General features: G+C 41.6%; 1 protein-coding gene across 4 annotated transcripts in view; it reads left to right on the forward strand.

Annotated features, from left to right (window-relative positions):
• npas3 (neuronal PAS domain protein 3) overlaps window positions 1–22,399 on the forward strand; it is a 152,055-nt gene that overhangs the window by 103,889 nt on the left and 25,767 nt on the right. For all 4 annotated transcript variants that reach the window (XM_008315565.3, XM_017034430.2, XM_017034437.2 and 1 more), the window contains 2 exons: window positions 3,055–3,144; window positions 20,142–20,322. In XM_008315565.3, coding sequence (XP_008313787.1) covers window positions 3,055–3,144; window positions 20,142–20,322 — 271 coding nt within the window. The remainder of the gene's footprint in view (window positions 1–3,054; window positions 3,145–20,141; window positions 20,323–22,399) is intronic.

A 22,399-nucleotide genomic window follows, 5' to 3' on the forward strand; every position in this document is an offset into this window, starting at 1 on the left:
GTCTGTGTTGGGCTTCAAGCTCAGTGATTTTATATCACAGCTTGTGTTGACCTTATCATCAGGTGTGGTGTCTAGTTTGGTCAATTCACACTAAACCCATTCACATAAACTGCCACCACAAGGGGCAGCAGAGGACCAGTAGCTAAGATCACAGACGACGAGTGGTTAGAAAAAAACCCAGGAGTTTAACATTTTTAACATTGTAAAAGTAGCATCACGAAAGAACTACATTATTTTTCTTTCTGATTTTTAGTTTTTAATCAAATCAGAATCCATCATGTTGTCCACGTAGTTTTAGTCAGGACCATTAAAAATCCCTTTTTTCTCCTGTTTCCTTTGTACTTTCCCTCGTTGTTTTTCGGCCTTGCCCTAATGGTCTTTGTTTCTCTGTTTCTCTCCTGGTTTTAATCACTCCCCCCTCTCTCTTTGTTTCATGATTTCTTTATTTGTCGCTTTCCTATATATATATATATATCACCAGCCACCCTATTTTTCTGCTCCTTTTACAATTCATTTGTTCTCTCTCTCTCTCTCTCTCTCTCCCTCTCTCTCTCTCAAACACACTCACTCACACGATCTGTTTTTCCATTTGTCATTAAGAGGCAGAGAGCTAGACAGTAACATTTAAACCGCCCATTCTGAATGGTTAAAAGATCGCCTTTTTCTCTGCGTGTGTGTGTGTGTCCGTGTGTGTGTGTGAGGGCGATCGATGCAGTAATCTGCAGGAGGTGGAAAGCAGAGGGAGCGAGCCATTCAGCAACGCTCACTAATCAATTGCAATTCTTTCGTTTACTGTCTGAGCGGCCAGATTTAGACGTTTGTGTGTGTGTGTGTGTGTGTGTGTTTTCCTGCTAATTCCATCTTTTACCGTCTGAGATGACTGTGTTTTTGCGTAACATTTGTCTTTCTACTGCCGATTCTGAGTAAATGTCTGTTTGTTTACACATATATAAATCTGTCCAGCAGGTGACGCTGTTAGAAGGACACACACACACACGGTTATCATGTCGTGGCGTTTACTGGTCACATGTGCTTTAGCTCCGCCCCTTTCTGAGGCTGCCTGACATCTGTTTGTTTGTTTGTTTTATTATAGTTTTTCTATGGCAATTAAGAAATCCATTTACAGAAGAAATCTCTTAATTTTTTAAGATTATACAAAGGTCTCTTTCACACAAAGCTCACTCCTATATATATATATATATATATATATATATATATATATATATATATATATATATATATATATATATATATATATATATATATATATATATATATATATATATATATATATATATATATATATATATATATATATATATATATATATACCTCCACCAGCAGGGAGGTGTCTGATTGGACCACCAGCCCCCATCACCACACAGACACGTGTGTCATCAAGGACACCACTGACATCCAGGGTCTGGAGTTGCTTTGGTCCTGTCTCCACGAAGCACTTTATTGTCATTCATGCTTTTTTCATAACTCTCCTCAGCCACTGAGATGCACTTCATGCTGAAATCAATCAGACCTCCCTTTTCGCGCCTGCAGCTTGTACCAAATGCTGCTGCTCGTCTTTCTAACGAGAACGCACCGACATGAGCACGTTTCACCAATTCCCTCCTCACTCCCTTGACTCCCTGTGTGCCGAAGAATTGATTTTAAAACCCTTGTGTTGGCATATAAACGTCCAGCACTTCTGACCTGCTTCAGCCACATGTTCAACACTGAGCGGCTTCTGAAAACTGAAGAAACTGGAGAAACTGAAGGCTGGAGCTCAGAGGAGGTCAAACTTTCTCAGATGTAGCTGCTACACTGTGAAACAGATCAGTAAACAGACGTCTTCATTTCCTCTTTTCAAGATTCTTTTCCAATCTTTATGAATTGAATGGTTTTGAATTTGAATTCCGTTCAGCATTTAGATACAAAAGAAATGGAGTTGGTTACTAAAGTCCAGGTAATGGCAGAAGGAATGAGCATCAATAAGAACAGAGCAAATGTAGAACAGAGTCTAACAGTAAAGTAAGAGAAATGAGGTCTGGTAGGATTTAGAAAGTCAATTCAAAAGAGAAGAATGTTAGGCTAACAATGCTAACCTAATATACACCAGACTCTAAACTGAACACAGATAAAAAAGTACCAGCAGCAGAATAATGTATAGAGTGGACCACAAACACTCGATCACGGAGTGTGTCCGACGGCATGAAGAAACAGAAGAGTCCGACTTTGTCCACAGCTTTTGTTTTGAAACTGATTGCACATCTTCCCAGTACTTTGGCACAGGACAGAGTATGATTCACACTCTGTCATGTGAGAGTGTGAATGATTGTAAGCGCTGCAGGGACTTTATTAAAGGACGCTAACGTAACCTTTAATGCTAGGCTAGTTAACATTAATGCCATTTTAAATGTGATCTGAGGATAATTGACTTGTTGGACAAAGACAGTGTGAAGGGCGACAGTGGGAGTGGACCGCACACACACACACACACACACACACACACACACACACACACTCACATTAACATTAGAACACAGCATGGAAGAACACTGATGAGGCCCAGTGACGATTAACATGTCATTATCATCTCATCATGTGAGAGAGTGGACTAAACGGACACTAGCAGGGAGCAGAGTGTCACACACACACACACACACACACACACACACACACATACACAGAAGAATGTGGTGTGTTAGCAGCAACAGTGGGGAACTGCATGTCATTAACCCATCTGACCTGTGAAGTATTTATCTGTGTGTGTGTGTGTGTGTGTGTGTGTGTGTGTGTGAGTGTGATATTACATTGTGAAGCCCAATGTTCTGCCGTGATCTTCACAAAAATACACCATTAGATAGTGTAGGACGTCTGAATGTGTGTGTGTGTGTGTGTTTAATTGAAGCATTGTTTTATGGCTATATTTTTATCCAATAAATATAAAGGCTGAGTTAACAGTATAGCTAAGAGTTAGGTTAGTAAACTGCTGCTAAGTGTTTTCTTGTCCCAGTGGAGTGAATTCATGTCCCTCTCGTCTCTGTCTTTCCCTGTTTTCAGTCTCTGGACGGGTTCGTATTTGCACTAAACAAAGAGGGACGTTTTCTCTACATCTCTGAGACGGTGTCCATCTACCTGGGACTGTCACAGGTGAGTCTCTTTGACCGGCTCCGTCGTTGTCTCTCTGTCATTTCTCTAACAGAAGTCACCAAGCTCAGCCGTCTTATAAATTTACTCTCTTTAAATTGACTTTGCTGTCACTTGCTAAACATCTTAGCAAATGTTTACTTGTGTAATGCTATGCTAACTACTGAGCCGACTGCTAGGCACATTAAACCTCTAAGCTAAATTAATGTGCTAACTTTGAAGTTAGCTACTTAGAAGAACGGCGAGGCTAATGTCATCCATTTTAGGTTATGCTAACCTAAGTTTAATGCTCATAATTAAGCTACCAAAAACTCAGAAGAGATTTTAGCTGAAGCTAACTGCTAAGCTAGACAGTACCTGACCTCTAATGAGCTTACACAAACTAAAAAAAGACTTTCAAATGAAACACTTTTTAATAAAGAAAATCACAACTTTTTTTGTTTTCTCATTTTCAATGAATTTTTAATGAGCAAATGAAATGGAAGTGTTTCAGATTTCAGTCACATTCTCTTGTTTGTGACAAATCCTTCACTGCTTCTTCCTCTCTGTCTTATTTGACTCTTCTCTCTCTCCGTGTGTCTCTGTCTCTCACCCTCTCTCTCCATCATTACCAAAGACAATTCCCAACAAATTAAGGCTCATTTAAAATCTCATCAGCTCGTCGGACGGTTGTTGATTTGTGCAGTGAGCGACGATGCATATTTTATTGGCCCTGTGTGTGTATGTTTGTGTGTGTGTGTGTGTGTGTGTATGTTTGTGTGTGTGTGTGTGTGTGAGAGAGAGAGAGAGAGAGAGAGAGAGAGACTCAGGGACACTTCATCGTACTCTGTCAGCCTGGTAACGAGTTTGGGCGTCTCAATTGGTTCACTCTCCAGCAGTTCCTGTTAATAAAGACAGGCGTCCATCCTGAAGGGCGACACATCGACCTTGGAGGCGCTAATGAGTCGCTATTGACAAAACTCTCTCTTTCACAGTGTGTGTGTGTGTGTGTGTGACTGTTGAATTAAATCCAAACACCACATTTCCCTAGTTTAAAGGGAGGATGAAAGTAATAATTGTATTGATGGAGTAACTGTTTGTCCAGATACTGATCAGTGCTTGAAAAAATTCTATCAGTTACAAACGAGTTCCCAAACCCAAGTTGCCAAGTTCTGAGAAGTTTATTTACAGAAAGACAATTTCATACTCTTTAATACGATCATCAAAACAACAAGCAGTCGCAGCACATTTTCTGTTTGTTTATATATTTTTAAAACATATATATATATAAATATAAATATAAACATTAGCAAGACATTTACTGGTTTCTACATACATTTAAGCTACTTCTGATTCTTTCGAGACTCTTTCGATAGGTATAGTGTATTTGTGACTAACTGTTATTTTCATGCTAACTTTTAGCTACTTTGTTTCCTAGAAAATTATCAATGTACAAGAAAAAAGAGGACTAATCAGTTTAGCTAATTAAAGAGGAAGTGCCACCTCACTCCTCTCTCTCTCTCTCACTCCCTCACTGTCTCTCTCACTCACTCCTCCCCCTTTGCCAACATTTGCTTCTTTAACACTTGAATTAAACCTCCTTCATTGGATTGATTGATGATTTCTATCAAATAATTGATTAATTGTGGAATCAGGGTCCCTGAAGCTTTTAGCTGTGGCTCTGTTCAGCTGGTTTATCTTGTTCTACTTAGCTTTTATCAGCCCCAGCTGAAGTGGTGGCTCGTTGAGATTTAAAGTTAAAAAAAACATAAAAAGAGGGAGGGAGGGTGGAGGGGTTAGAGAGAGCTTGTCTTTGCCTGTTATCCCCGCATGTGTACATAGAGTTCATCAACCTTCATCCTTGTAATGGCTCTTCCTCTTTAATCACTGAGAATCCCACTTCGTCGTCTTCTTTTTCTTCTTCTTCGTCCTCGTCTTCGTCTTCTGCTTAAATGAGATGAAAATATATGGCTAATTATTTTCCTACTTTAATTAGATTGTGCTGTGAAGGAAAAACGCTGTGGACTTTTCTGTCGTCTTTATTTTAAGCCCTTTGACAAATTGACGGGGTTATGAATTTTCTCTCCCGGCAGTCGAGTTCATCCCTGCGGCCAGATTTATGTTTGTACAGAGGATTTGTCGCTTTAGCTCGTCGGCTGATGGACGGACGTAGTCGTCCAATCGGCTGGGTCGTTAATAGAGTCATTAACCAAAGAGCTGGGCTGTAATTAAACATTAAACTTCATCCTACTGCTTCTTACCTCCGTCTCCTTTATCACGCCTTTATTTGTAGGTTTTACCCCAGCATAATTAAAAGTTGAGGAACAGACACTGCTAATGCTAACTACGACTGGCATGTCAGAGGAGATGATGTCTTTTCTGGGTTATTATTCCATAAACAAGAACCTAGGAAACAAGACATCATTTTTTTACTACTTACTTCCTTAAAAAGTCTACAGAGAAATGGCACTGATTAAAGTCAGTGACACAAAATGACCACACGTGGCAGCAGTGGACTAGAAGCTCCTGCGTACCTGGAGTTTAAATCATTGATTTTCTTGATATCGAAGAATTCAAATAAACACATGTTGTAAATATTTTATTTGACATATACTTGCTTACTCTTCCAAACTAAAGTCCAGAGAAAAGAACAGGAGGATTCTGGCTCAAATAGACACAGGAGCCTCTAAACACTACTGCCTCTTGTGGTCAGTTTTTGTCAATTAAATATGTATAGGCTTAAAATATCAAACACCAAAGAAATAATATTTTTTCTCTGGTCTAAAAACTCCTATTTTTTTATAAATTCACAAAACTCAAAGACATAACCTTTCCAGACTGGGGACAGGGTTTTTTTTTTTTATTTTTTATTTTTGCAGCTCTTTTGTTGTTTCCGTTGTAAAACTTTGAATCTCGCTTTTTAAAAAGTGTTTAGTTCTGAGGTACAAAGACAAGAAAGGAGAGGCTGATTTAAAGCCACCTGTGTGTGTGTGTGTGTGTGTGTCCATGGCTGTGCGTGTGTATTTGTGCATATGCCTGGCTGGCAGGAAGCAGAGCTGGCTGCCGACCATATTTGGGCGTAACGGGCGAGAGTCCAGCAGACTAATTTGAGTCTGGCCGAGACGACGCAGTTATTATTTTCCTTTGGACCATCAGGCAGAGGACACACTGCCATCTGCTGCATACACACACACACACACACAAACACACACACACACAGCTCAATTAGATCAGTAAAGCGGGGGTGGGGGGGCTGCCTTGTTTGGTCTCAAACTGAAATACACCGAAAACAAATTTATGTGGCTGTGACCACACACACACTCTCTCTCTCACACACACACACACACACACTCTTCCCTGCTGTCAGAGGGACAGGCGTTGGTTTCCTCCACCTGTTCATTTTCAAAGAGAAAGTCGTGTTAACAGAAATGTTTTTGACTTTGTTGACTCCCATTGATATCAAACATCAACATGTATTTATAAAGATACTAATGTACATGCATGATGTCACAGCCCTCCATTCTCTGGTGACATCATCACAAACTCCAACTCACAGAGGTCAGAGGTGAAGCCTTGGCCACACAGAGACAATTTAAATCAGACACACACACACACACACTCGTACAAAGACTCTGCCATTGAGAGAACTGGTTATTTTTGAGCTAAAGGACACAAGGGCTGACCGCCCACTACTGCCTCCTGTGGTCAGTTGATGTCCCTGAGGTAGATGAAGTATTGGAGTAACTGACGGAGGCAGCGGTGGACCAACAGGAACTGTCTTTATCTCTATGGATTTGTGGATACGGGAGTAAAAACTTTATCCCTTCCAGTGTCCAGGAAACAGTTGTTGTCCACTAGTAAGATTCCTCTTCCTCTCCTCTCCTCCTCCTCTCCTCTCGTCCTCTCCTCTCCCCTCCCCTCCCCCCCTCCCCTCTCCTCTCCTCTTCTCTTCTCTTCTCCTCTCCTCTCCTCTCGTCCTCTCCTCTCCCCTCCCCCCCCCCCCCCCCTCTCCTCTCCCCCCCTCTCCTCTCCTCTCCTCCCCCCCCCCCCCCCCTCCCCTCCTCCCCCCCCCTCCTCTCCTCTCCTCTCATCTCCTCTCCTCTCCTCTCGTCCTCTCCTCTCCCCTCCCCTCCCCCCCTCCCCTCTCCTCTCCTCTTCTCCTCTTCCTCTCCTCTCCTCTCCTCCCCCCTCCCCCCCCCCCCCCCCTCCCCTCCTCCCCCCCCCTCCTCTCCTCCCCTCCCCTCCCCCCCTCCCCTCTCCTCTCCTCTTCTCCTCTTCCTCTCCTCTCCTCTCCTCCCCTCTCCTCTCCTCTTCTCCTCTTCCTCTCCTCTCCTCCCCTCTCCTCTCCTCTTCTCCTCTCCTCTCCTCTCGTCCTCTCCTCTCCTCTCCCCCCCTCTCCTCTCCTCCTCTCCTCTCCCCTCCTCCTCCTCTCCTCTCGTCCTCTCCTCTCCTCTCCCCCTCCCCTCCCCTCCCCCCCTCCCCTCTCCTCTCCTCTCCTCTGCTCCTCTCCTCTCCTCCCCTCTCCTCTCCTCTTCTCCTCTTCCTCTCCTCTCCTCCCCTCTCCCCTCCTCTCCTCTTCTCCTCTTCCTCTCCTCTCCTCTCCTCTCCCGTTGTCTCCCCCTGTTGTTCAGATTTATAGCAGATCATTACTTTGATGCTGTGGAAGTTGTAAAAACATCAGCACCACTGTTGGCTCTCAAATGGATGCTTGTTTTATTGAAGTGAAAGGTCGAAAGTGTGTGTGTGTGTGTGTGTGTGTGTGTATGCGTGAGTGTGTGTGTGTGAAAACTAATTTTCTCTCTCTCTCTGTTCATCCACACAGAAATATAATATTGCAGTTTTCAAAAATAAAAATGGAACCATCCTAAAACCAGGGGACGCCATCTTTAAAATAAAAGTTTCAGTATACAATTTTGTGTGTCTTTGTGTGTGTGAGAGGGAGAGAGATTGTGTGTACTCACACACCCCGTGAATGTTAATTAAGATCATTTAATGCAAATAAACACATTGACGAGCAATCATTTTTATGGACAGCTGCAGATTGATTGACACTTGGCTGCTGTGGCGATCGATAGAAAAACATATTGATCAGAAGACTGGGAGTTTCAGATGTTTGAGACGTGTGATGTGAAAATGAAATAGAGTTTTGAAAACTTCAGGAAGTCTGATATTCTCTGCCCAGTTCATTAATGGCTGCAGTGTTTGAATGTGTTGTATGAAGTATAGCTTCACAGTCAGTGCTGACTGAGAAATGCAGTCAAGAGAAATTCACCTTCCAACTGTAGAAAGTCAGACTCAAAGTATTTCAGGACATCAGCGTTCTGATGGCGCGTGGACACAGCTGCTGCTCCACTGTTGTCTGTTCTGATCTCTTTCTGACATTGAGGTTAAAATTGAAACCAAAGATTTCAAACACCAACGTGAAATAAAATATTTGAGCTTACGTTTGGTGTTTTTTGGTGTTTTTTATCAATAACAAGCTGGGGCTGCTGGTCTACGGTTGTGTCTTTTTGTCGGCAGTGACGTCAAAAAGACACAGTTGAACTAAATGATGGAGGCAGCAGTTAATCAGAAACACCTGTGGCCTGGGATGATAAAATAAATGATTTTCTCACTTGGTTTCTGTGCAGGAAATGAGTGGGTATTTATCATTTACATTTTTTTCTTGTTAGATGTGTCAAACAGTGGGATAAATCAATACATTGTTGTAAATAGATTATTGAAAACAAATTCTTTTTTTTTCTCTTTCTTTTCTAAATGGTTCTGGAAATATGAAGCTGTGAAATCCATGTCCTTTTCTCGCTCACGCAGGCTAATGACATGAGCACTAATTTCCTAATGCATCTTGTCAGCCAACACACACACACACACACACACACACCCAGAGTGATTAATTCAGCTTTTCTAAATCAACTCCTGCCTCTATCTCTGTCTCACATATCGCAAACACATACTTTGTCTGTTTCACAACTTTTCTAACTCACACACACAAACGCACTCTAATGACACATGAGCTAATGTGCTAATGTCTTTCACACACACACGCACATGCACACACATACACAGAGCCACGCACAAACACACACAAATGTCTAGTTTACGCCTCGGTGTGAGTGATACCCCGACCATTATGGGCCCTTTATTTACACTGGCTTTACAAATGAGCCCTAATTACTGCGTCTTAATGATGTGGTGGGGCGAAGGATGGGCGAGGTAGCTCTGTGGAGAGATAACGCCAGAGAGGAAGAGAAGGAGAGAGAGGAGAGGGAGGGGCTCAGAGGGAAGGAGGCGTTTGCTTGGAGGGTTTTTTGTAAATGTCAAGAGCAGGGAGTTGATGGCTTCATCAATCCTTTATCCCCGCAAAACACCTGGGGGGGGGGGGGGGGGGGGGGGAGGAGAAGGAAGGTGGAAGATAAGTGAGAGAGAGGAGGTACAGAGGGGGAGCTAGAGGGAGAAACTAATCAAGAGGAGAAGGAGGAGGAGCGAGAGATCGAGAAAATGAGGAGAGTCACGAAGGGTTGGAGAAACTGGTAGATGTTGGAGAAAGGAAAGGAAAATAGAGAAGGATAAAAAGATGAGGGAGGAGGAAAGGAAGGAAAATAACAATAGAGGGATGAGACAGTAGGAGGCAAGTAGGTACAAAAAAAACAAAGGCGGACGTTCTCGTTTTTGTAATTCAGGAAACTGAATTAATATAGGTTCTTAGCTCAAGCCTGTCAAAAAAGTTCCAGGAAAATGACTGTAAAGTCTTTAGATGAAGAACAGTGTGGATCGATTCTTTCCTTTATTGGATGGTTGGAGAAGTCTCATCAGGAGGACCTTCTCATCAGATCCCTAAAAGATCTTTGCTTGCTCTTAGAACGGTCGAGAAGTTAAAGAACCAAGGTCAAAAAGGGCTCTGATCTCCCAGGGATCACTTGGACCAGAAGAGTCTCTCACTCAGATCACATCATCATTTTTATTTCCACCTCATGCTGTTTTCCCTCCTGCTTGATACTTGTTTTGGGCGTTCCCGCTCCAAACCTGCAGCTGTTGCTGTTTCATCTGTTTGATGATGTCCAGACAGTTTGGTCCACTTTAAAAGTGCACTTTGAAAATGAACCAAACCAAAAATGATGTGAAAATGTCAGTGTTTTGTGCCCAGTTCAACACTTGAACCACCCTGGCATGACAGCGTTCTTAAACTTGTGTTGTCTTAGCTGTGGACCGTGCAGTGTTTTGCTCCAGACGTGTCAGAACCTGGATTAGTTCCGTTAATGACCTGTGTTGGTTATTCCAGACATTTGTCACGGATTGTTCCTCGAATCATTTCCTTCTGATCGTCCTCTCAGCTCCACCTTTTTCTCTTTTTTTATCTCTTCATGTCTGGTCTAATCTCCCTCACTCTCCTCCTCCTCCTCCTCCTCTTCCTCCTGCTCCTCGGTGTAATACAGGATAAAGACACTGGGATCACATTTGGCCCAGTGGTAATGGCAGAGCCACACTTAAATCCACTCATTTAAGTGCAAATCGGTGTCATTCTGGAGCTGCCGAGCAGATGCTGCTCCATGTCGACATAACTCCTCCTCACCAGCACTGCCTGTCTCTCTCTCTCTCTCTGTGTGTGTGTGTGTGTGTGTCTAACCCTTGTGGATTGTAATGAAAGTGGCAGAAAAGCGATACATAGATGAAAGATTAAAGCCACAGATTTGTGATTGATGGTCTGTCTTAAAGGGATAGTTCAGGGTTTGTTGAAGTGTGTTTGGGTTTTGGTCACTTAAACAGAACCAGCCTGAAACAAGTATGTTAGTTTTACTGAACAATCCCCTTCACCAAGGCCCCTGGAGAGAGTTACTGATGTTCTCCTTGAAGAACACAGGAGTATGTGATCTACTGCTGCCCCCTGTGGTCAGTTTGTGTCATTGATGTGTGTGTAGATGATTGATTTTGAATCGCTGAAGTCACAAAACAACATGCATGAATTTAGAATGGAGGCTGGGGTGTTTCAAAAACTACTGTGTCCAGTCTGGTGACCGTTTACGTTTTCTCTCCTTTAAATTTATCTCTGTTACATTAACTGACCACAAGAGGCAGCAGAAGACAGCAAGTTCATCGGCTCTTTGTAAGAAAATCGTCAATATTCTTTGTGGACCATGTTGTACCTGATTGAGTGTTGTTGGGTTTTTTTCAACCACACTTTCCTGATTTAAAATATGTTTAGCAGCAAAATGAAGATACAAATCACAAATTCAGGATTTTTGTATTTATTGAAACTGTTTGTTTTTAAATAAAACACATTGTTTTAACACAAATATAAATAATTTGTGTTAGAATATCTATTATTATTTACATTCTTAAACATTACTTCTGAATAATTTTATTATTTCAATAATTGTCAATTTCCTTGAATATCTTTTTATTCATTTTTTACAATTTCATTATTTTGAAGAACATGTTACATTGTTTCCCATAGTTCTTATACATCAATAAATATTAGCTATAATAATCACCAGGCGAAGAAGGGAAATTAAAATTGCATCACAACCATTGATGATTGAATGACAGACATGAAAAAGACAAAGCGAGGACAGAGACAGTGCAGGAGGCAAAGCGGCCAAATACAGATCACAATTACGCAGCGTTATCATTCCGTTCATTACGAGTCTGAAAGAGGAAAAACCAGAGACAACGCGTTGGCCTTAATCTGCTTCCAAATGTGGATCCATTATAGATAGACGGGAACTCTAATGACATTTATAGTTTAAATATGACCTGGCACCTGCTCTGAATAACTGATAACTGAGGCAGGAAAACAAAAGTCAGGTCGGAAAACAAAGCTGGTGAGAAGAAAATTTAGTTTATGTTCTATTCAGTCTCTAAATTTCTTATTTGTTTAATTCCCCTAATGTTTTTTTAACAAAAGCAAATAAAGCTGATCATCTGTTTTATTTTCTAAACACAGAAATCCATAGAGAGAATCAGAGTTTTTAGATCACGAGGACTTGAGCGGTGCAGGTTCATCGCTGCCTCGTGTGGCCAGTTTGTGTGATTTTAGCAGAGTTTTGAAAACTCACGAAGTCACAGTTTACTACACAGAAAGTTGTTGACACAGACCAAAATGGACCAGCAACTCCATGTGCTGATGATGAAGTCACTTCTTTGTGTACTCTGGTGCAGGAGAGAGATTAAAAACAAATTAATTAAATGATAAAATCTGCATCGAATTAAATTAAAAACATCCTGAGAATATGTTCACTGCTTTATCTCACAGTTAGGCAGAGAACAACGTGCTGCTCCGCCACAAAAGCACACAGAAAATTTTGCAAATTTAGCCTAAACAGAGAAGCTTCCAGTTTATCGCTGCCCCCTGTGTTCAGTTGGTGTAACTAGTGTTGCAAATAAACTTTCAGGTAGAGTGTTTTCCAGTTGTAGGTCAAACTGTGACAGATGTTAAGAAAAGTGTTGCTAATAAACTTTCAGGTAGAGTGTTTTCCAATTGTAGGTTGTAGGTTGTTGTGACAGCTGTCAAGAAAAGTGTTGCTTTTTTTCTAAAATATTAAAGTGGTCTCATTGTGTTAATCACCTCTGCCTTACATGCAAAAGGTCCTGGGTTTGAGTCCCAGTGAGACCACATACTTAATCGTCCTCATGTAGGTTACTTTGGCTAAATACCATAAAATGTTTTTTTTTTAAATAAATACGATATATTTTTAATTATCTTCACTGACACAAACTGACCACATGAGGCAGTATTAGATAATTCCATTGTCACTGGGAGATAATCTTTTGTCTTGGACCCGTGTGGGAGATATGTTCTTAAAACGTGTGTTTTTTTTTTGTTCAAATATTTTCTAACAATTAAACTAATGCAGTGAGGTTCTATTAAATATATTTTGTCAAATCTAACGTTTCACCAGCGTTCGTACCCCAGACCTTCTGCTAACAGGAATTCACCGCCTTAATGGCATTGCATCAAAAAGCAGAATGGAGTACAACACCACCAGGACGAGGTGTTTATAATGCAGCTGTGTGTAGTCGTGCACGTGAGCGTGCACGTGTGTCTCCCACTATCACTTAGACGAGTCATTACTCTTGGCTGACAGCGCTCAGCTCCTGCTCCTGTGCCAGGTAATGAATTCTCCTCCAGATAAAGAAAATAAAAATCATCTTTAATTTCTCCTCCTCACTGTTGTGTAAACTCTGAATTTTTTTCTGCCTGGGTGAGTTTGATTCGCCGCCCTGCTGTTCCCTGCCCCGCCCGCCCCACTCTGCCTGCTCGACACAGCCTCAAATAATGACCAAAAATATACCTTTGATTTCTTTCTTAAGATTTCTAAAATCTCACCTTAAATGTTGAGTGGATCTCAGTATTTGAGATCTTTGAGATTTTTGCCAAGATCTGGCACATTTGACCCTGTGTAGGTGACATCACAAAGGTCAGGTCATCCTGCCTCGTGGAGCTACTCCTCGTTCTGAACTGTGGTTCAGTTTACTGCAGCTCCCTACACTGTTTACTCTCTCCCAGTACCACCACTAGGACCAACAATAAACTACAGCAGCACAGCTCTACGTTGTTCAGTAAAGAACTCTATATTATATATTATATATATATAGTCCCGCTATAGGGACTTTGAACAGTGGTCCACGTTCCATAGATTGAGAACCACTGATCTCCCTCTTTTATATGCTACCATTTATTTATCAATTTTCTATCCAGTCTTAGTCCTAATCCTAATCCTTATCCCAGTTTAAGCCAAAACTCAAATTCTAGACCCTGGTCTTACTTCCAGTCCCAGTCCTGGTCCCAGAGCCACCCCTTGTCCAGTACTAGTCAGATCTAAGGTTTTTCAGTTTTTAAAGTGAAACTTAACATCTAGACTGACTTAACATCTCGTCAGTATTGCATCATGGGAAATGTAGCAAGACGGTCATAAATCACTAGTGTGAGGTTTTACTCTTTTTATATTAAAAGTGTTCAGCAGCACACACCCGCACAACTGATCTGTGTGTGTGTGTGTGTGAGAGAGAGAGAGAGCTCGCACAAATTGAAAACAAACATAAAGTCATTTCAGATAAAACAGCCTCAGCGTCAGACTCAGAGTGAAGCTGCAGATTCAAACCACAGATACACTTCAGCTCATGTTCCCTAAATCCCTGTCTAATACACAACTCATACATAATCATACTGATCTGTTACTGCTGCTGCTGCTGCTGAGGCTGCTGCTGCTGCTGCGGCTGCTGCTGCTGCTGCGGCTGCTGCTGCTGCTGCGGCTGCTGCTGCTGCTGAGGTTGCTGCTGCTACTGCTGCTGCTGCTGCTGAGGCTGCTGAGGCTGCTGCTGCTGCTGAGGTTGCTGCTGCTGAGGCTGCTGCTGATGCTGAGGCTGCTGCTGAGGCTGCTGCTGAGGCTGCTGCTGCTGCTGAGGTTGCTGCTGCTACTGCTGCTGCTGCTGCTGAGGCTGCTGCTAATGTCACGTTGAACATGTACGAAATACTTTTTTTTTCAGTGCAACACAATACATATGTATTTAGTCCTTGTATGTAGCCGTTCCTTGTGTATATTTTAGAGAAATCAGCTGTAGTCGGCCCAGAAATCGTCCCAGTTAGAAAAAGATTGTAGCGTTAGCAGTTACACAGCGAAGGCCCTGACATGTGAGACACATCTGCCTCTAGTTCAAGTTGAGTCAGACTCTGAGGCCTCTTCACTGCCTCAGTGCTAGCTCTAACCCCCCGTGCGGTGTTAATCCCAGTTCCAGTCTCTAAACTATAATAAACCTTTTATGTCCCATTGTTTTGTCTGCCTGTGTTTCTCTGCTGCGTGTTGCTGTAAACGGATATCAAATGTGCTCAGGTTTTCATTTGACTGAACAAGTAACGTGTGTTAACTATTCTTCTAAACCAACACCTGAAGCTGTGGCAACACGGTGTTAGGTGGATTCCTTAAAGCTAATGCTGCTGCTGCTAAAACCACTGCAAAGACCGAGAATGTGTGTTGTTTTTGTCAAGGTCACAGCAACAGAATGTAAAGATCCTGAGGGAGCACCTGTGTGTGTGTGTGTGTGTGTGTGTGTGTGTGCATTTAAAAGCCTGTGGGGACACGTAGCGGCTGCAGCGACACACTTGAATCACCCAAACAAAGTGTCCCGTAGACACACATACAATACATGCACACAAACACACACGACCCGTTGGTCGGATCAGTGTGTGAATGTTGGGCTGTAGAGTGGAGAGTGGTCAGCTGGTGGTGAGATGAATTGAACATTGTTAGAACTGTAGTTTAATGGTCAATGCTATTGTTGAGTCTTTGTCTGAAAAATGTTTGTTTAAATTAAACAACAGGTCAGATGTAGCTGGAAAAGTACACCGTCCAGAGCACATTTAACATTTATCAACATATGGCTAAAGGTTAAGGCTCAGTGTAAACCTATGTTTTAATGAGGTAAGGTCAGGAATAATGGAACTCACTATTAATGAAGTCTACTTTGCTTTTTTTCCCAAGAAAAAACAAAAAAACATTCTAAAACAATATTTCTGTAATGTTCTCACTGGTTTTGGCGCCCCCTGATGGTTAATTGCTGCTGCCCATGCTGAACAAAAGAACGAAATGACTGAATATATTTTTAAGACTTTTTTTTTTACCGACTCTGTTCCCTTATTCATTTTATACTTTTGATCAGCTTTTAGTCCGACCTTCCCGTCCCCTCTCTCTCCCATACAGTTCCACAGTCTCTCGCCCTCTCTCCAAATCCTCTGTACGTCTTTTTAAGATCCTGAAATCTCTTCTCTGTTCTGCGCAAATCTCACAACAATGACGGTGGTCTTTGAGCGTTAAGAGTGTGTGGCCCCCAGACGACGATAAGCCTCCAGTCAAAGAGTCCAAACGCCGTGGGCCAATCCCTGCCTCCCAGTGCATTATGGGACTGTGATAAGGACACAATTGTTGAGCCGGTTTTTATCATGTTTCTGATGCTAATTCATCCACTGCTGCTTATTCTTCTGTACTGAGGAGATTTCATTTGTTTGGAGGGTTCAAGACTGGGGTAGTGCACGTGTAGGAGTGCATGTGTGTGTGTGTGTGTGTGTGTGTGTGGCTGTCTCACACACATATGGGATGTACTTATGTGTGTCTAAATCAGTTTGTAACATCAGCATCTCCCCCTGGTGGCTAACTGTATTACAAATGATTACCTGTTGACCAGTTACAGTACACAGGACGGGCTGTTGGTATGGGCCACATGTTGTCTGGAGCCCCATATTCCAGAGGGGGGTGCTGCTCCTGTCCCCTGTTACTGTTAAGCTCTAATATTTAACCGCTGCCCCCTAATGGTTGAATGTATTGCATTTTGAAAATATATAAGTGTGCATATGAATATCAACACCGGCTTCAGAATGCATGGGTACCCACAATGCACTGCTTCTACAGTCACTGTGTAAGATTTGCGTAAAAGGGATTGAACAGATAATCATGAAGGACAACACACACATTTGTGTGAGCGGTAAATAAAAACAAACGACACAAACACAGAGAATCCAATTCATATGAGTTTACATTAAAGAAACAGGAAGTCTTTAATCTCAGGGACTCACTCCATTAATTCTCTATGTCTCTCTCCCTCTCTCCCCTTCTCTCTCCTTCTTCTTGATGATGTGATTGCATTCAGTTGTTGTGTGTTTTTGTTTTGACTAATAAATCACCATTTATCAGAGCCGTCCTGACAAGTACACACATACACTCATTCACTAACACACACACACACACACACACACACACACACCTCCAAACACACAGCAGCAGCAGCCAACAGTTCATAATGGAGCGTTCATTTGTCATCCTCTGAGCTGTTGACAAGGATATGGGCACTCAGTGTGTGTGTGTGTGTGTGTGTGTGCGCACACTGTACCCACACATACACACTTACAAATAATAATAAAAAAACCCTTCAGTACCAGAAACACTGCACTGCTGTCTCCTCCCTGTGGTTTAGAATGGAATCTCGTTCAAAGGTAGTCAGAGTCTCTTCAAATGATCACCGTTATCTCCACAAAGTCACATGACAACCAGATTAGGTCTGTCCTCCGCTACACCAGTCAGAAAATCAATCTTCAGACCAGACGTCTGCAATACAGGCTGGGCAGTTCTTATGGGGTCTACGGAGGAGCTGCTGCGAGGGTGTGTGTGTGTGTGTGTGTGTGTGTGTGTGTAAGTGAGTGTTGCTTGACCAAATCTCTTCTTATTTAACCTTTCCATTTGAATTAAAAGCTAAATCTAAGAGCTGTGTATGGTACAGTGTCCTGGTTGTCTACATGACTCTAGACCTACATTAATACTGTATAAAACACTCTTTTATATAATGAACAAGGGGATCGCTGCTTCACCTCTCCATCAAATCTACAAATCTTGGAGATCCCTGCCTTCGTCCTCGACCTTTAACCTCCTCTTCTCTAGACAATTCTACTTTGGCCTCCAGTTTCTCCTTGGTTTTCCCGGTTCCTGCTGTGCAAAAAATGTACCAAAAGATGAGGAATGTCCTTATGAATGAGTCACCGGAATGGAACAGGAATTTAATCTTTAAAAAAGGAAGTTCTTTTTTTTACAAATTAGGTAATATTTTGATATCCCAAATCACACTTCCCGTTTCCTTTGCTCTTGTTAAAACAGAGAAAACAATAGGCCTCCTCGGCATGTGTGTGTGTGTGTGTACACGTGTGTGTGTGTGTGACCTTGAAATGTTCTAAATTTTTACTTGAAATTCTCTACAATTAACCAAAAGTTAGCCTAGATATTTATTCCTAATTCCTTAGCAGAACAAACCAAACAAAAATATTGCAGAGCTGAAAATATAACTGTAACATCTTCATCTTTTCCGACTCTTCTTCTACTACCTCTTCCTCCACTTCTTATCTCTAACTTCTTCTTCCTCTTCCATTTCCTCTTCGTCCTCATCTTCCTCCTACTGCTCCCTCTTCTTTGTCATACAAATAAATCCAATAATCTTCTTCTTTCCTTCATGTTAAAGATGCTCATTAGTGAAGACAGAAGCAGATTTTTTTCTTTGTTAATTGGAGATGAGACCATGGAGCGAAGCCAGAACCCCAGTCTTAGACACACACACACACACACACACACAATTAATGTTGATGACTTCCACTGGTGTCATATAATGTTGGTCTTTGTTAAAGAATGTTAATTTCACGAGCTAATCACAAATGTGTGTGTGTGTGTGTGTGTGTGTGTGTGTGTGTGTGTGTGTGTGTCTCCAGGTTTTGGGCGTCCACTGGGACAAAGGGATTACATGGCTGTAATCCTTTTAATAAGAAATCCCTTTAAAGCAATTTAGTTCCTTCATAAAGTCTCATCTGAAGCAGGAAGTGATGATTAAGAAACAAACCATCTTACACACGCACACGCATCTATAAACACACACACACACACACACACACGCTCATTGACACCCAGTACCACGGGAGCTTCTCTTCATGTTTACACCTTAAACAGCAACAGGATTTACATTTCTGTACTATTAATATACAAAACAAAGATTTTAAACAAAATCAAAGTTCAGCCTAAATTATAAAAAAAAAACTTTCTCCGTTTTACTGCTAAAATTAACCAGAATTCATGTGGAAACAACAAAAAATGAATTAAAAACTGCAGAGATTACCACCAACTAACAACAACTACAAATAGAAAACAAAGCTACTCTGTTCAAAAATCAAGTTTCAGCATAAAGACGTAAATGTGACGCCAAAGTTAAAAATGATCCAAAAGGCTCATCATCAGTGAATGATGGTGATATAAAGGAAACAGTAGGTAAATAATGGTCAGATTTGATTTACATTAGAGGATCTGTGGCAACAAAGCTGATCAAACCAATGATCCTCTAAAAACCTCTAAAAAAAAAGTAAAAACACAAAATGCCCTTTAATTCTAGTCCAATCATGTTAAGAAACTTAAAAAAAGTTAAATAAAGACACTTTTGTTGCTCCTGTCAGGTTTTTTTTTTTTTTTATCTTCTCTGTTACTCCAGCACGTGTTGGAGATGAACCTGAAGATGAATGGCAGCCCAAAGTTTTTTAATCAGGCAGAAACCTTGGCAGCTCCAGCCTCCATACATCATCTTCACCTTCCAGCCTTTTCCTCAGAGGCTGCGGCGCTGATTTAATACCATTATAATGTTTTCTTTTTCTTTATTTTCACCTGCAGTGTTTTGTCTGGGTGGGACACAAGGCTTAAACAGCAGAGGTCTCAGAAGGAGAAACGTTGTGAAGGCTGAGATCTTTGACAGAAAGTCAACTGTTGGACAGAACTAAAGTGTCAACAACAACACCTCACACTGAAATACAACAACAACAACAAAAAAATGACTCCCCAAACTCCAAATTAATTTGACAAACTGATTATTTTTGTCAGTGATTTTACAGTAAGTCATAGGAGCTGCTGTCTGAATCATTTTCACCTCACTGACCACATGGGGCAGTAGGGAACCATCAGCTCCCAGATCCATTTGAGCTTGTGTCATCGATCATTTTCTCTGAGCTTCTATTGGCTGGTGTGGGAGAGTTTAAACGTTTCTATGTTGGCTCCTTGTCAGAAAGAAATTTCTAACATATTTAAATATATATATATATATGTGTGTGTGTGTGTGTGTGTGTTTAGTTTTGGTTAGATGATTTTCTGACCGATACAAAAGTTAATCCAACAAATTCTGATGTTATAAAAAGGTATTGTTGATCCTCCATGGCCTCCATCATTCCATGACAAATGTGTCTTCAGTATTTTAAACCTCTTGTTCCAATTATCCTCAATTACATATTCTGACCACACGAGGCAGCAAAAAAAAAACCCTTTGGCTACTGTGTCCCTGCAAGCTAAAAATGCATATTTGAACTATGAACTATGAAGTTCTCTGTGAAAGATAACGCTGTGTCTCAGTATCTGACGTGACCACACTTTGATACGTCACTACCTGTTTATAGGGACACAGGGACAATAACTTTCCCCAAAGTTTCGTTGAATGATTGTTGTTTCCCTTGTTTTCCTTAGGTGGAGCTGACGGGCAGCAGCGTCTTCGACTACGTCCACCCTGGTGATCACGTGGAGATGGCAGAGCAGCTGGGAATGAAACTGCCTCCAGGACGAGGGATGTCTCTGTCACAGGGAGCCGTCAATGAAGACGGAGCGTCCTCACATTCATCGTCCTCTCACTCTGAGACTCCTGAACCAGGTAGGAAAAAAAACAGAAAAAAACCCTGCTGTTTATGGTTCTAATTCAAATTTCTGGATCAGAGGGTGGGAGGTGTTTTGTAAACTTGAGTTTCCTGTTGAAAAGGTCAAAGGTTCAAACCTTATGATAATGATAAGGCCAAGAACATTCTCCAGATCAACCTTTTAGACCACCCCAGTGACACAAACTGACCACAAGAGGCAGCAGTGAACCAGATATCTGTGAGTTCAAATTGACATACCACAAGAGGCAGCAGTGAACCAGATACTTGTATATCTGTGAGTTCAAATTGACACGTTTCTTTATGGACTTCACTGTGGGAGTTAGCATCTAATCAACTCCCGTTTACTGTTGACCACGTCCATTTAACAGTGTGATAAAACAGTGAACAGACTCTCGGACATCAAAGTCCATCAGAGGAAATTCATACTGATGGACACGGGATTCATTTCCTGCTGCTGCCTTCATTCACATTTACATCAGTGACACACACCGACCACAAGAGGCAGTATCAGGCCTGCAGTTTATAGTCTCTCTGTGAGCTAACATGCGTGTCACCCAGTAGTCTTATTCCCTCTATAGTTCAGACTTCACATTTGTAATATAAGCACCATATCCCAACCACAAATGGGTAACTGTGTTCTTCTAGAACCACACTGTCAATCCTTCCTCTTTCCAACCTTCCAGTCATCATTGTCTCCAACACCAAACGTCTAGGATTCCCAGGCGCTCCTCTTCCTGTCTCCTGTCTTCCGTCTGTCTTTCTTTCTCCTGGGCTGATGATAATTTCAGTATTAGCTGGAAATCCATTTATAAATTAAACAAAATGACTTGATATCCATCTCGTCCCTCACTTCATCAGCCTGTTCAAACACAGAGCAGAAGATTGGCTCTGCGGCCGCCGCAGTCTTTGGAGACAGTGTGGTAATTAGATCTGCCATGGATTTGTTCTCGGCTGATTGGTGCTGCTGACGGGGGAGGAGGATGGGGGAGCTGCAGGGGGAGGGGCGGGACTGGATTTAAATTAATTGGACTTCTACATTTGAGGGGTTTCTTTGAATTTGTGCGAACCTCTAAGTGAGAAGAGTGAACTCCCAGAGATGGAGGTAGAAACAGAGGACGTGTGTGGGTTTGTCCACAGAGACAAATACAAAGAGAGTTTTCAAAAACCTCATCTTTGACACTGCTTACACCGTCTAACAAAATAACTACTTACTTGAGCGCCACCTTCTGGGAAGCCAGGGATGTGAAAGTATTTCTTCTCAAGCAAAAGTTTTAAAAAGTCAAAATTTTCTGCAGGGAAAACATTTTCAATTTTAGGTGAAGTTTTATTGGCAGTTAACTTGAGTTCCTTCACCAATTTTGGTTTTTGGTACCTTTTCTGAGTTTTGGGTTTATTTCAATTTGAGTTTTTAGCCAAATTTTAAACTACTTTTTGGCTCTTTTTTTCTATCTAACTTGTTGGGTTTTTTTTTTTTTTTTACTTTATGGCAACAATATCTTTATTAATACCAAACTGCAAAGGGCCATACTTAATGTCAAAGCACAGAAATGACTTAATCCGGTGGGCAAGCTTGTTAGCTGATAGCCACTAGCCATTTGTCGTTATGCCTCATGGCACGGTTTGATTGGCTCATCAATCATGCGCTGGTAAACTCCTCAAAAACATTTATTCACACATTTGATCAAATCCAGTTATTATTTTATTTGGTTGTTATTGCTTTTATTATTGAAATCGGCCGACATTATGGGACATCTCCAGTTTTTTTTTTTAATCTATTTTTTGTATTTAAGAGAACTTGGCTGTACTTGCCTTGGTAAGCCACAACCTTTTTTCGTTGTATAATGCATTAGCCATAACAATGCAAAAAAGGAGGAGGCTTTAAATAAATGTCTAGGTGTTAATGTCACCGCTGAGGAAAAGTAGTCGGAGGAGGAGCAGTGAGGACAAAGGTGTTTGTTCTCCCACGTTAATACGTTCAGAAGGAAAGGATAAGAAAAAGATAAAGGAGATCGAACAGGAAAGAAAGAAAAGGAGGAGCAGGAGGCCAGGGATGTAGGGACGTGTTTGAATGAG

Source organism: Cynoglossus semilaevis, chromosome 1, assembly GCF_000523025.1.
Source record: "Cynoglossus semilaevis isolate Cse_v1.0 chromosome 1, Cse_v1.0, whole genome shotgun sequence".
Lineage (NCBI taxonomy): Eukaryota > Metazoa > Chordata > Actinopteri > Pleuronectiformes > Cynoglossidae > Cynoglossus > Cynoglossus semilaevis.